At 38.5% G+C, this 14,557-nt stretch overlaps 2 protein-coding genes across 4 annotated transcripts in view; one reads left to right on the top strand and one right to left on the bottom strand.

Moving 5' to 3' along the window:
• RUBCN (rubicon autophagy regulator) overlaps positions 1-298 on the bottom strand; it is a 70,426-nt gene extending 70,128 nt beyond the window's left edge. For all 3 annotated transcript variants that reach the window (XM_057503673.1, XM_036904782.2, XM_036904792.2), the window contains exon 1: positions 48-298. In XM_057503673.1, the coding sequence (XP_057359656.1) occupies positions 48-112 (65 nt within the window). In that variant the 5' untranslated portion in view covers positions 113-298. The remainder of the gene's footprint in view (positions 1-47) is intronic.
• Positions 299-9,979: 9,681 nt separating this feature from the next.
• FYTTD1 (forty-two-three domain containing 1) overlaps positions 9,980-14,557 on the top strand; it is a 30,092-nt gene continuing 25,514 nt past the window's right edge. The window contains exons 1-2 of the mRNA XM_036904805.2: positions 9,980-10,202; positions 14,184-14,312. Coding sequence (XP_036760700.2) covers positions 10,100-10,202; positions 14,184-14,312 — 232 coding nt within the window. The 5' untranslated portion in view covers positions 9,980-10,099. The remainder of the gene's footprint in view (positions 10,203-14,183; positions 14,313-14,557) is intronic.

The raw sequence follows: 14,557 nt of genomic DNA, 5'->3' as shown, positions 1-14,557 counted from the left end.
TCCGCGCATCCATCTTCCCCCGACTCCCCGGCCTCTTCCCAGCCCACCTGCTCTCCTCCGGCAGGAGTCCCTCGCAGCCGCCGAGCTCCATTCCCGCGCCCTCCGGACGCATCCGGGGCTGCGATATCGCTTCCTCTCTCAAGAGAGGCGTCCTTGCCGCTTCGCCTTTCAGGGCTTCGGGAGCCCCGCGGAAACTGCGGAGAAACCCACAGCAGGTGGGCTCAGGGTAATGCACTACGCCCAGACTGACAGCAGCGAAGGAGACTGCTGCCTTGGCTGCGGCTTCAGTCCCCGCCACCCCCACTTCCGGCTCCAAGAACCACAACTCCCAGCAAGCACTTCGACCGCTCCTCGGCATGCGCCACCCTATCCAATTCCGAGGCCGCGCTCGGGGCGGATGCACCCTAGTGGCGTGCTTACGGGTGTGCACCCGGCGGGCAACAGGGTCTGAGAGACCTGCCAACGCTAGTCTCAGGAGTCCCTACTGTTGTGGGACCCTTCCACACTTCTCTGTCACATTTCACCCTTGGGGCCAGACTCAGTCAGAAGTCCAGGCTTAATCCAAGCACGGCTAACCCCACTTCAGCCTATTGGGTTTAATACCTACTGGGTAGTGTTTGGGGGACCTCAAGCATTTTAATGAAGAGCTCACGTACTGTGAGGAGCACAGGTTGCTTTGGGATCACAAAGGAAGAGCAACAGGGAAAGGCTTTTGGGAAAGGTGTTCTGGAGGATTGATGTCAGAGTAGAGTTTTTAAGGATGAGAAAGAGTTGACTGATGTTTTGGGAACTGCTGGCTCTGAGCAGTAATCAGAGCTAGGAAGAGGTGGTGAACAGAACGGTGTGCGTGCGCAGGTGAACCAGATCATGAAGTACTATTCTAAGTTTTGATTTTATCCTGCGAGCAATTAGGAATAAATCAAGAGGTGATTTGATCAAACCTGCTTAGAAAGCTACTTTTGAAAATGTGGAGAGGGACTGGAGTATGTACTATGTTGAAGGTAAGGGTAGAAGATTGGATAAGGGCAGATTGGAAGTGCCTATAGGGGCCAAGCAGGCAACTGACAAAGAGTGAAGTGAGCCAGTTGTAGGAGAATGGCAGAAACTGTCTGAAATTCATGAAAACCGCATGCCTCATCCAAAAAGGAAAGTCCCACCTTAGCTACAATTAAATGTCAAAACAGCAGATGGGTGTAGAATTGTCAGATATTCTGATTTTTCAGTAGAGGCTGGAATTTTTAAAATCACAATTCCAAGTTTTGAAATATTGACAACAAATTTTTAAAAATGTAAACATCGAATTAGATAAAGAGACACAAAGTCTCAGTCGTAATATAAATTAGCACCAGGATGAAAGTACAGCATAGAGAATACAGTCAGTAGTTCTATAACATTTTTCTATGTTGATAGGATTTAATAATGTAGGATTTAATAATGTAGGTAACTGTTGAATCACTATGTCGTATACCTGAAACCAATATAATACTGTATTATCAACAATACTTCAATAAAAATGTAAACATAACACAGGACAAAAAAGTCTGAAGGCTAAATGTGGTCTTTGGGTTATACATTTGTAAATCCAAGCCTATATTAGGACAGTGGCTGTAGGGAGCAAGGAGTTTGGGATTAGAGCAAAGGTAAAGCAATAATCAGCAGTACTCTGAGGGAGGGATCTAAGTTAACTCCATGAAAAACTAGTTACTTTACTAAAGATAATAAATGACTTTCAGGAAATTTCAAACTTGAGAAAGCTTTTTTTACGTGACTGTAAAGTGAAATGAAAGCGCCTTTCAGTGAAATTATCATTTCCAACTTCCATGTTCAAATTTTCATATTTTCCTACTAAAGGTTTATACTTTTTAAGAAAGAGGCAGTATTACTCATTGGGATTTCAGTACCTCCTGTTTCTACAAATGTGTAAACTTCACTTTTAGCATACAGTATAATCCCAAATTAATGCCACATGACCTTAATATATGTATACATAAAAGCTTTATCAGGAAATTCTAAAACTAAAATTGTTGTAATAGTTCTGGAAAACAGGATTTTTCTCATATGTCCAAGTTGTAATATAAATTAGCACCAGGATGAAAGGACAGCATGGAGAATATAGTTAGTAGTTCTGTAACATCGTTCTATGTTGATAGGATTTAATAATGTAGGATTTAATAATATAGATAACTGTTGAATCACTATGTTTTATACCTGAATCCAATATAATACTGTATTATCAACTATACTTCAATAAAAATGTAAACATAACACAGGCCAAAAAAGTCTGAAGGCTAAATGTGGTCTTTGGATTATAAATTTGTAACTCCAAGCCTATATTAGGGCAGTCCAAGTCTGGACATATTACATGTAAAATAAATAAGCAGTCATTTAATAAGTATGACAATAACCTACACTACCCGTATGCCCCTGTCCCAGCCCTATGCTTTCCTTTACCCCAGGCAGCCATATGCTGAATCCTTTGTTTATGATTTCACTGCTTCTCTTTTTTTATATAGTTTTTTTGCATCTATCTATACTCCTAAAAAAGTATTATTTAAAGAATTTTTGTGTTTTAACTTTATTAAAAGGGTATTAAGCTGTATTTATTCTTTGGGACCTTATTTTTTTTCCTTAATATTACACTGATAAGATTTATTCATATTGTTATGTGTCACTATAGTTCATTGATTTTGACTGCTAAATAACAGTCCATTGTGTGAGTACACTAGTTCATTCATGCTATCTTTCACTGATAGGCGTTTGTATTGCTTCCAGGTTTTCACTATTGGAAACAGTGCTGCAGTGAATATTCTTTTGCATATCTCCTCGTATATATAAGCAATGATTTCTCTTGGGTACATTAATAGAAGTGGAATTGCTAGATTATAGGATTATTGTTGTTTTCTAGCTTTTGTTTTGAGTGGTAGATTTCAAGGTACACAGTTTTAAAATGAATTAGTTATGAAATCATAATAATTATAACCAGTTATTTAACATAATTAACTAACCAAATGAAAACAAGCCATGCATGGAAAATGATGAGTCTGTCATGAACCAAGATTAGGATTAATCCTATTTTGTGCATCTGGGGCACAAATGCAAAAAATTGTCAAATATGCAAACATATCTAGCATCAGCGTTCAACAACTGTCACAGAACTGTAATGGCCTTACTGAACAATGGATTGCTGAATCAATATTTTAAAAGCCAAAAAACCTGAAGAAGTTTATTTGATCTTCAATCTATTTGTTTACAAGCCCACCAGGATGTTATATTTTACAAACAGTAATAGGTCCTAGAGTACCACTGGTAGAAAGCCAGTTTCACTTGAGAATCAATTATTCAAATAATGGGTTTTTAAAGCTCATTACATGTACCTATTTGCCAAAAATTTGGTTTTAAGAAAGCCTTGAATATATCCAACAAATATCAGTTGTAGTCATGAATGTGTTTTATTTTACCTACTAAAATTAATCTTAGCAGCATTTTTTTTAAAAACTCAAATTTTAAAAGCTAAGGGATATCTCCCACTGGCCAAGTCAAAAATAATTTGAGCATCAAAATGAGTTAATTAATGATATGTATACATATCTACTTTTTCCAAAGGTAAACACAACCCTTACATTCTTTACACCTTTGCTTTTCACAAGAGAATTTTTTTACACACAATGAGTGTGTGAATTTCTACAGAAACTTATATGTATATATAAATAAGTGTGCAAATAAATAAATAGAAATAGGAAGGAAGAAAGTGGGGAGAGCTCTTTTTTGCATGAATGTAGAGGAATGATAAGAGTTAAAAATCACTTATTTTATAGCCCCATAGTAATAATTGATTCAGGTCAGAATCATCAATGGATGCTAAAGTCACCAGTGAAATTTTTTCCAGAACAGGATATTTACATAGTCTTAATCTATCTCCCCAAAGATTTATTCATTATAAATGGGTAAATAAAAGGTACCTTTACAATGGAGAAATCTGGCAGATATCACCTTAACCAAGTGATCAAAGTTAAGATCACCAGTAAGACAAAGTGACATCATATACCTCCTGAGGTTAAGTGCTGAGAAGGACACATCACTTATGTAGTATTCCTGATAAAAGTGAATAATTTGATCTCATCACAGACTAAGAATAAGACCAAACCAAAATGGAAGGACAATCTATGCAACAACTGCCTTCAGTCTTCAAAAAATGTAAATCATAAAAACTAAGAAAGGCTGACAAACTTTTTCAGATTACAGACAAAAGAGGCAGGACAAAGAAATAAATGCAACATGTGAAACTGGCTTGGATCTTAGATTGGGAAAAAATATTGTAAAGGATAATTGTTTATTGATTACAGTAATTGGTAACATTTGAGTATGTGCTACACACCAGAGAATAGAATTACATCAATGTCAAATTACCTGGATTTGATCATCTTAGCATGCTTATTTAAAAGAATAACCTTAGAGATATATTCTGTTGTCATACTGTCTGCAACTTACTCTCAGATTGTCCAACAAAAACAAATAAAACTATTAACAAATCTATCCATATACAGATCTTCCTTGATTTACAGTGGGGTTACATCCCAATAAACCCATCATAAGTTTAAAATATCATAAATGAAAAAAATTTAAATACACCTAACTTATACCAAACATTATAGCTTAGCCTAGCCTACCTTTAACATGCTCAGGACACTTACAGTAGCCTACAGTTGGACAAAACCATCTAATGCAAAGCCTATTTTATAATGAAATGTTGACTATCTCATGTAATTTGCTAAATACTGTACTGAAAGTGAACAGCAGAATGGCTGTATGAGTACAGAACGATTCTAAGTGTATCAGTCATCTATGGAGCTGCAGCTTGCTGCCCTATCCAGCCTCACAAGAGACTATTGTACGACATTAATGCTAGTCTGGGAAAAGATCAAAACTTGAAATGTGGTTTCTTCTGAATATGTATTGCTTTTACACCTTTAGAAAGTTCAAAATTCTAAGCCAAACCATCCTAAATTGGGGACCATCTGCACAGAAAAAGTAAGTGTGGCAACAGTTTAATAACTGGTGGATCTTGGTGAAGGATATATAGGTACAGCACTACTTTTACAACCTTTCTCTAGATTTGAAAATAGACAAGGATTTAAAAAATTCTTTCAGAAAATAGGTGAGGATCTTAGTATGGTTTTGCTTTACTATGGCTGCATCCCAATCGATGTAACCAAAATTTTAGTTTCACATGGAAATTTCATTTATAATGATTAATTTTTAATATATTTTGAAGTTAATTTCTGCTTTTCCACAGGTTGCACTTTCAGAAGTCTTTAGCTAATGTTGCCAAATGACTAATTCACTGACTTTATCAGATTTACCAAAATTCTCTTTTATTCCCCCTGCTCTCTTTTTTTTTCTTTTAATGAAAGCTTATAGTAGTTCATATTGGCTGGGATGAAAAAGCTTTTGAAGAATTTTGTCAATTTTAATTGACTGGTTTCTATTTTGTCTTTACAGCAACATTTCTACCCCCTTTAGGCATTTAGTATGGGGTTATTTGTTCACTTGTATAGGAAAGCTCGTTGCCAGCCTTGGGCAATGCATACAAATTCAGAATTTAGGAAGTTTTAATGAAAACTTTAAAAATCTTATTTCTGGACTGAGCAAAACCTTAACACATTTGAGGAGTGTTCAACATGTCCCTGTTTCACTGTAGCTGGATAAAACTGGGCCAAGAGAAGGGATCCTCTACTGAGGCAAAGAGAGAGATGAGAATTAGGCCAGTCTGGGCTCTTCACTCTGGAGCTGAGAGGCCAAGGCGCAAATAGAGGAGATTCAGGAGAAGGAATGATAAGGAAAATATTCAACACAGCTGTCAAGGTCAGCAAACCGCTTTTTTCCCTCCAGTTGGCAAAGCACTGCCAGCTCCAGCCTCCCCTCCTCCAGGCTCCTCTTGTGCCCTGTGCATGCCGAAATGCCACATATCAAAATTACATAAATTGCTCCCCTTGCTTGTGCTCAGGGCTCAGATCTTGGGAGAATACTCCCCTCTGAGCCCGCCGGTGTGAAATAAAATCTCAACACCCCAAGACCCCCGAGTGCTGTTTGGTTCTTCCCGTCAGTGACCCAGTCCAGGTTTTCCAGTATTTTCTGTAACAGGAAGAATACCTAAAGGCCCCATGCCCCTAGAATCCTGGCTCTCCAGAGCCTTCATTGACTACCAACCTATCAAGTGTGAATGGAGGATACATTTCTTAAAAGAAACTATCTTTATGTGAATAGGGGGAAATTGTGTGTAGTTTTAGAAAATTCCACAGTTATTCAGTGAGTTGACCTAGAACCTGTGGTTGACAGGACCTGTACCCTGCCCAGAGAAGACAAGGCCTAACAAAGAGTGAACTAGAGGTCCAATCTTTTAGTCCAGTATGAATTCCCCTTTAGTCCAGTATGAATTCCCCTTCAAGTTTCCCTGTCTACCCAAGAGGAGGTTCCTTAGTCAGAAAAAACTGATGGTCAGGAACTTGGAGACCAGTAACACCTCAAGCTATAAGTGCAACCTTGCCTGTCAGAGTTCTGTGCTATATCACTGTCCTGTAGCACAGTTTATTGCACATAGTAGGAACTCAAACTGTTTAAATAAATGAATGAGTGAATCCTGAGATTAAAAGGCAGAAGACAAGAATCAGCTAGAAAAGCTTAGAACAAAGGAAAAGTGCATCACTAAAGTATAGGAAGGTATAGCAAAGTGGTGAACAGCCACTGCACCAGAAAACAGTGGCCAAGAGGGTAGAATGAGAAGAATTAAGCAGAAAAGAGAAGAAAAGTTGTACTGTATGTACAAGTACCTTAAGAGAGTTAGATATAACGATAATAGGTATATCTAATCAATAACTATTATACCTACACACAAGACAAATCTTAACTAACTCCCTTATTATATCAGTATAATACAAATTACATCAACATATGAATTCTAAAAATCTTCTGAAAAGCAAGAATTGATACCAAAATCAGACAAACACATTACAAGAAAAGAAAATGACATGCCAGTATTGCTTATGAAAAAGAAACAATTTCCTATACAAAATAATGGCAAGTGAAATCCAACAATACATAAAAAGGATAAAATACCATGACCAAGTAGGTTTATCCTAGAAGTACAAAGGTGGTTCAACATTTGAACAAAAATCAGTTAATGTAAAACCTTTTGGGGATGATGGATATATTATCCTGATTATGGTGATGTTTTCACAGGTATATATACTGTATACCTATGTAAATTGCACACTTTAAATGTGTTTTTTTATTGTGTATCAATTATACCTCAATAAAGTTGAAAAAAGGGGGCCTTAAAAGAAATACCAAATTAATAAGAAAATTTAAGGGGTGAAATAAGTACAAGTTGTGCTTACCTTTGAGAGAAAGTGGATCTCTACACAAATTGTACAGAGCCAGAACGTGTTAATAGAAAGTGTGATGTTAACATTGCCAGATTTAGCAAATAAAAATGTAAGATCCCAATCAAATTTGAATTTCAGATAAGCAATGAATAATTGTTTAGTATAAATATATCCTAAATATTGCATGCAACATATTGTGTAAAAAAAAAATGTGCTGTTTCTCTGAAACCTGGGACAAACTTACACTAAACAATTGTTCTTTGTTTATCTGAAATTCAAATTTAACTAGTCTTGTATTTCATCTGGCAATCCTAGATGTTTTCTTATCTACATTGTATGAAATCAAGCCTCTAAAAAGGGCAGCTGCTTGAATTCTGTGTTTACTATGACTTAGATGAAGCTGCTCAATTGTTGTACTCTAGACAAAGGCTGTGTGCACAGGGTGCAGTCGGTGCCTTATTCACAATAGGTACTCAGAAAATATTCTTTGCTCTGCAAGCTGTGTGAAATAGGAACTGTGTCCATCTTGCTCACCATTTTATCCCAGGGCCTACTACAACACCTAGTGCTCAATTAATATATTATTAAATGAACCGGCTGCCTTTCATGCCTCAGGAAACTGCAGGGTTGATCTTTTAACTCCAGCCCTTGTAGCTGGCTGATCCACTTCTTGGTCAAGCCCCAGTTCTGATTACTTGGCTTGCCTCCCTCTTTGCTTTTGCAGTGTGTTGCAGGGTGCTTGTTTTGTATTGTTTTGTGTATGACTGAGTTATCCTTACCATAATGTCTCTTATTTTCTTGTTTTTTCCTTTTGGAATCTGGGTGATGGCTCTGAGACTCTAAGACCCTCAGCCCTTGGGGAAATCTAAAGGTCTGAAACACGACAGATAGCATTGCTTATTGAAATATTGGGGCATACTCCCTTTAGAGCTGAGGAGATGTGGGATGGGGTTTCAGTTTTGGGGAGAAGACTAGGATGAAAGGGAATCTTTATATGTTGGTGGTGGGGATTTCATATATTTGGGATTTTTTTATCTGTCTTATTAATACCTGAAGTATAAAATGAATCCCAACTTTAAATTAATTTTCTCCCATAACATCAAGAACTTAACCTAGCATTCCTCCCTGTACTTTACTCCCACAAATAAGCAGAGATTGTAGAAGTTATTTCTAGTGAGAGAAAGACAGTGTGAAGAAAAGGTCTTGTGCTCAGATTTTAGAACTGTAAGGAATCTTAGAAATAATTAAGTATAACATATATTTAGCAATACTACTTCCTTGATTTGAAGATGAGTATGAGGCCCAGAGCCTCTCACACATTCACACAGTGAATGACTAAAGTGAGTAAAAAAAAGCACCATTCAATAAAACCTAGGTCTCCCTCATACTTCTATCTCTATAACCCAGTTTTCCTAGTTCTTAGCAGTCAGGAGAGGCATGGATGCTGCAGGGTGGAATAGTAATAAAATCAAGCCCATTTTCTAAGAATATATATGCTACTGTCCTTGACATGCTGAATATTGTTCTTGGTCTTTTTGAGTCCAAACCTTTCTCCATCATTAAAGTTTCCTATACCTCTTCATAGATGTATCCTCAGCTGATTCACTTTTCTTATATGGTCATATTTCTGTCTTGGGTGGGGGAAATAAACGAAGTACAGGCTACTGTGGTGTTCAGATGCTTTAGAAAGGCCACCGGTTGATACCTATGCAAAACAAAATTTTAGGAAGTGGAAAGGAGGGAGGTGGCAGAGATTTCTAAATGGCAGGAATGCCTGCCCTTGTTTTTTTCCTTAGATGCAAATGTCTTAGCTAGTTGTAAACTGACAGGAGGATGACACAACCCAAATGCTTCCACACAAAAGCAGTTGCTTTGGACGAGGAGAAGGAGGTAGGAAGTTATTCTGTAAGAATTCATCTAACACTAATTAAGTTTTCTTACAGGGATGACTAGAAAGAAAACTAAGCCTATCAATTCCCAACGCAAATGAATGTGAAAAATGCAACCAAATAAGCAGAGGTACTTACCCCTGTCCCAAGGGAAGATGAGGTCTTACAAAGTAACTAGTACCCTGGGATTGTTCTGAGTGCTGGTTGAAAAGTGGTCAGATACGGGAAACGTTAGCATTTAATTTTATTGGTAAGGTGAAACAAGAATTGTCACTGCAGCCTTTGCTTGGCGTCCAGATGTGGCGACTCCCCACGCTGCAGGTGAAGGAGCTAGACAGGGAGAGGGCAACTGGAAGGCAGTTTTGTAATCTACCCTCGCGAGGTCGGTCCGGCCTCAGAGGCTGCGCTGCAGTGGAGTGTGAAAGGTTCGTGTGCACCAAAGTTTAAGGGGCCTTTCGAATGACACGGAGGAACCTGACCTCATTTAAACCGTGTGACTCTGAGGTGCTCAAGGTCCAGCTCCCTCTAATTTGGGCGGAAGGACCAACTGCTAAAAACCGCGGCCCTCGCAATTGCCTAGAGCAAAGGATGCAATGTCTCCTCCTGTCCAGCAAGGGCCGCTAGCAGCGAGTCGCTGCGTGGGGCCCCTCGCGTTGGCCGCTCGTCTCCGTAGCTCCTCCCCGCCCGCCGTCACGGGTGGGAGAGCGTGGACGCCACTAGCGCGCGTGCGCGCTCCGTCGGTGCAGCTGGTGTGCGTGCGTGAGTGGGAGGTGGCAGTCCTCAGACTCCGGCCTTCTCCGCTGCGGCTCCAACGCTCCGTCTCCCGCCATGAACCGGTTTGGTACCCGGTTGGTGGGCGCCACGGCGACCTCGTTGTTGCCGCCGAAAACCCACAGCAATGAAAACCTCGACAAAATTGATATGTCTTTGGGTGAGGAGCCGAGTTGGACGGAGTTGAAGTCGGGGGAGGGTGTGGGTGGAGCCAAGTGCCGCGGTTCGTGGGGGAAGGGGCGGTTGGCCTCAGTTGTCGATCGCTTTTTGCGGTGGGCGGAACCAAGTGGGGGCGGTGGGGACGGGGAGAGGTAGCTGGGGGCGAGCTTGAGGCACGGCGTCCCCTCGGCGGGACTGTGAGGAGAGGATGGTGGGTTAGGGAGGCGCTGCTGGCCAGGGGTTTGGAGGGTCGAGGGGTGCGTACCGTCCTTGCCCCTAGAGGGGCGCTGCCCTCATGGGTGAACCCTGCTCTTTGTGAGGAAAACTCTGCTGTTTCCCAAGTGTGTTCGGTGTGGGCGTTATCAGGCGAGCGACGGCCGTGGTACGACGAAACCATCCTTCCTAAAGAAAGCTCTTCGGCCGCCCGGCTAGCCCGCCTTCGGTTGGCGTTAACTGTGCCCAGGCCTACGCCGGGCGCAGTGCGTGAAGCATACCGACGCCCCCGACAGTTGGCGGCTTCTGACCGGCGCCAGAGCTCGGAGCCGCGAGCGGGCGCCGACCCCGGAGCGTTTGTCAGGAAGAAAATAGCGCTAGGCCAGGGCTTCATCAGATGATGTTTTATTAGGCTACGCCTAAAAAGCCCATTCTCCTTATTCAGGCCTCAAAGTTAGCTAATTAGGAAAAAGAAGCGAAACCCTAAAGAGATTGATGCATGGATTGATGAGAAGTCAGGTAAAGCATGGAGTCTAGCGCCCTGTAAGGAGGGTGAGGTGATCTGGTGGTGATGTAAAAAGCAGAATTGGTGATCCATTAAAAGTTCAGACCGAGCACTGCTGAGGCACGAGTCTTTGTGGCTTGACAGGTTTAAAAGTGATTACGCTTTTGTCAGGATTCAAGTTCAGGGAAGAGATGTAGTTAGCTCTGCCTGCTCGTCTGTGGCCTAAAGTTTTTGGGGATATTTAAAAAGTACCCGACTTACGGATACAGACGTGTAGTTTGTGGCGGACGGTGTTTTTCTTTTGTTGTGGTTTATCTGCATAGTTTTTAGCCAAAAGGCGGTAAGTCTTGGTTTTTGTAGTTGCTGCAAGTCAGAACGCAATATGTGAACTAAGTAAATCAACAGAAATAACAGGTTTGGTCGCAAGTCTTTTCCTCCGCTAGTCGATTCTAAAGAAATGAATCCTCTGAGCTAAGGCCAAGAAAAATTATAATGACAAGTATTTACTGAGTGCTTACTACCTGCCAGGCCCTGGACTAAGCGTTTTATGTGTGTTAACTGGGTTTATCCCATAATAACCGTGTGAGGGATAGAGAATGAATCCAGAACCAGACTCAGTTCAAATCCTGCTTCTGCCACTTATTAGGCATATGATCTTTGGCAAATTACTTCTCAGTGCCTCATTTGTAAAAAAAGGTGATAATAATAGTGTTTATTTACCTTAGAGGGTTGCTGTATTAAATGAGTCAATAAGTATATATAAACTTCAGAACAGTACCCGCTACACAGTAAACACTATATTTACACATACACACTATATAAACCATGGTGGTTATTCCCATTTTACAAAACCTGAGGCATAGAGAAATTAAATAACTTGCTCAAAGTAAGTGGTGGAGCCAGTATTTCAGTCTGACTCTAGACCCCCAAGCTGCTGATGTTGCAGAAAGTTTTAAACATGTATTTTTATAACCAATACATTAGTATTTAGGGTTTTTTGGTTACTCGGTTTTGTTTTTGGCAGTTAGGCTGTTCAAGTGAAGAAAACGGATAATTCTCTTTAAAGGTAGAAGTGAAGGCTGTGGATAGCTAATACAGAGTTTCTCTTCTGTCCCCCAAGAACATAGGTGCCTTTTTGCCCCTTTTCTTTAATACACTTTACAGAGATGGGATTAAGAGGTAATACCTGTTTTAAACAATTATTATGCTTTGTGAATATTCCTTTGATCAGATCTGCAGAGATTTTAGAATCTAATTTTGTTTTTAGTTTTTAAATCATGGCTCTACCAGGATTATATGAAAACGTGTGAGAACAATACCTGTTAGTACATACCCCATGCATACTGAATATACTCTATGTACATACCCCTAGTATTATTGAAGAAACTATTTTATAAAAATACCTCGTCATAGTAATTGAACCTCTATGTTGTATACCTGAAACCAGTATAGTATTGTTTTGTCAACTATACTTCAAAATTTTTTTTAGAAAGTCAAAAGCTCACTGTAAAGCATTTAGTTTTTCTTCTGATATTTACCCTACTTACACCTTGAATTAGGACAAAGCCATTTTCTTCTTTTAGATTGGAAGAATCCTCTCTGCCACAATAGCTCATTTAACTTGAATATTTGGATAATAAAATGTTTAAATATAGAACAGTAATTTTATGTTATTTGATATGCTTTGCTACTTTTAATTTTTAGTTAAAATTAACAAAATTTATATAGAATATAAAAATTTATATAGAGTATAAGTATACTTTTAATTTTTAAAGTTAACTGCAAATTTATATAGAATATAAAAATTTGTATAGAGTATAAATGTTCTCTGTATACTCTATAATGCTCTACTTTAAAATTAACCTGGCTAATCAAAATTATACTCTGCTTTTTCTTTTTTTAAGTAGTCAGACCAAATTCATTTTCTTGAATGGCTCTTGAAATTTCAGACTTCTGGTAAAGAGTAAGTAGTACTTGTTAAAGGAAAGTGTTTCAGAAGTAGTAGCTTTATAATTATTCTCTTGCTGCTCACTGGGAATTTAACATGTTCATGTATCTGATATTCATCAAACCTTTTTATTTAAAAAGTTTTTTGTTTTTAGTGTCTAACTTTGATGAACTCTTGTATTTGAAGGATTGCTCTCAAGAAATACAAAGATTTGGGGAGATTTGAATTATATGAATGTTTGGATGTGATTTAAGAGTCTTAAAGATGACAGATTGGTGAGGTAGAGTAGTAGTATGTAAGAAAGGATCCTTATAATTTCTATTTCCTTCTTTGACTTCAGAAAAGATTAATTATATTGATAGAGTTTATAGACTGTGTTTAGAGCAGTTTGGAAAAAATAACTGGGGTTGATTAGTTTTGTGAAGTGTGTTAAGTTTTTGACCATGTTCAGTTTCTTTGGTTTATTTGCTATATCAATAATCAGAATTTATTGGAGTTGGGACTCTGGAGAAATGGATATTTCTTAAATTAGTATGCTTGGCTATATAGTAACCTTTTAACAGATATAAATAGGAATCTGGAGTACATTTAGTTTCCTGAACTTCACATTGTTCTTTTGTGATACTATAGCAATGCAATGTTTGTGAATTTACCTTGAGACAGTTTGAAAGTGGTTTCGGAAACAGGCTTAAAATACCAGCGTAGAAAGAAAAATAAGATAACCCTGAGTTTCTTAGCTAGGGGATTGGAGAACCATAGTATTTTCTTTTTGTACTATCCCTTTCTATAGTACTTGTTTAATTTTGTATTTGCTGTTTACAAGTCTACAGTACAGCCTGCCACATATATTCATTACATATATGCCCAATAAATATTTGCTGAGCTAAGATGAATTTAGAAATTTAGTCTTTTAATTGAATATTTTATTTTTTTGACTGCCTATAGTTTTATTGAAAGGTGGTCATCTTTAAAAACTGGCAACTTCTGTGATTAAAGAAAGTAAGTATGAGTAATTTTTGCAAACAGGCTTTTCTTGTTTACATTTATCAGGCAAAGAAATACAGTGGATAACAGAATTCTTTATTAATTGGTAGATCTGCTTTGGACAGATTTGAACTTTTCCTACAAAACCTTTCTTCAGTGCTCCAAATATATTGGCTGATTGGAGCTTTTTTTCTTGCTATTATCCTCTTATGGAAGTGCTTTTCAAAGTAGAAGTTAGGGACATAGGCAATCTATCAACTAGAAAATGAGACTGAGTAAATGAGTCATTAAGTTAAAAAATGAAAATAATCATCTCATTTCTACTATCATAGATGATATCATCAAGTTGAATCGAAGGGAAGGAAAGAAGCAGAATTTTCCGAGACTAAATAGAAGACTCCAGCAAAGTGGTGCTCGGCAATTCAGGATGAGAGTACGATGGGGAATCCAACAGAATTCTGGTAAGTTTTGCAAGTAAGTTTTAATAAAAAGCTGTTATTTGTGGGTTCGTAATATACAATCTTTAGTACATACTTAAAACATGAAGTATGTATCAGTACCCTTTGTGATTTGTATTTATTTACTCTCAGGTTTTTGTTTATTCTGAAAATCTGGTAAACATTCAGGTTGTCTTAAATAGATGATAACACTGTTTCTTAAAAACATTAAGTCATTTTAAAGTAACCTCAGTATAGAAATAGTCTGA

This window comes from Manis pentadactyla, chromosome 1, assembly GCF_030020395.1.
Source record: "Manis pentadactyla isolate mManPen7 chromosome 1, mManPen7.hap1, whole genome shotgun sequence".
In the NCBI taxonomy this organism is placed as follows: Eukaryota; Metazoa; Chordata; class Mammalia; order Pholidota; family Manidae; genus Manis; species Manis pentadactyla.
The sequence above is the reverse complement of the archived record's forward strand: the minus strand, read 5'-3'. Positions and strand labels throughout refer to the sequence as shown.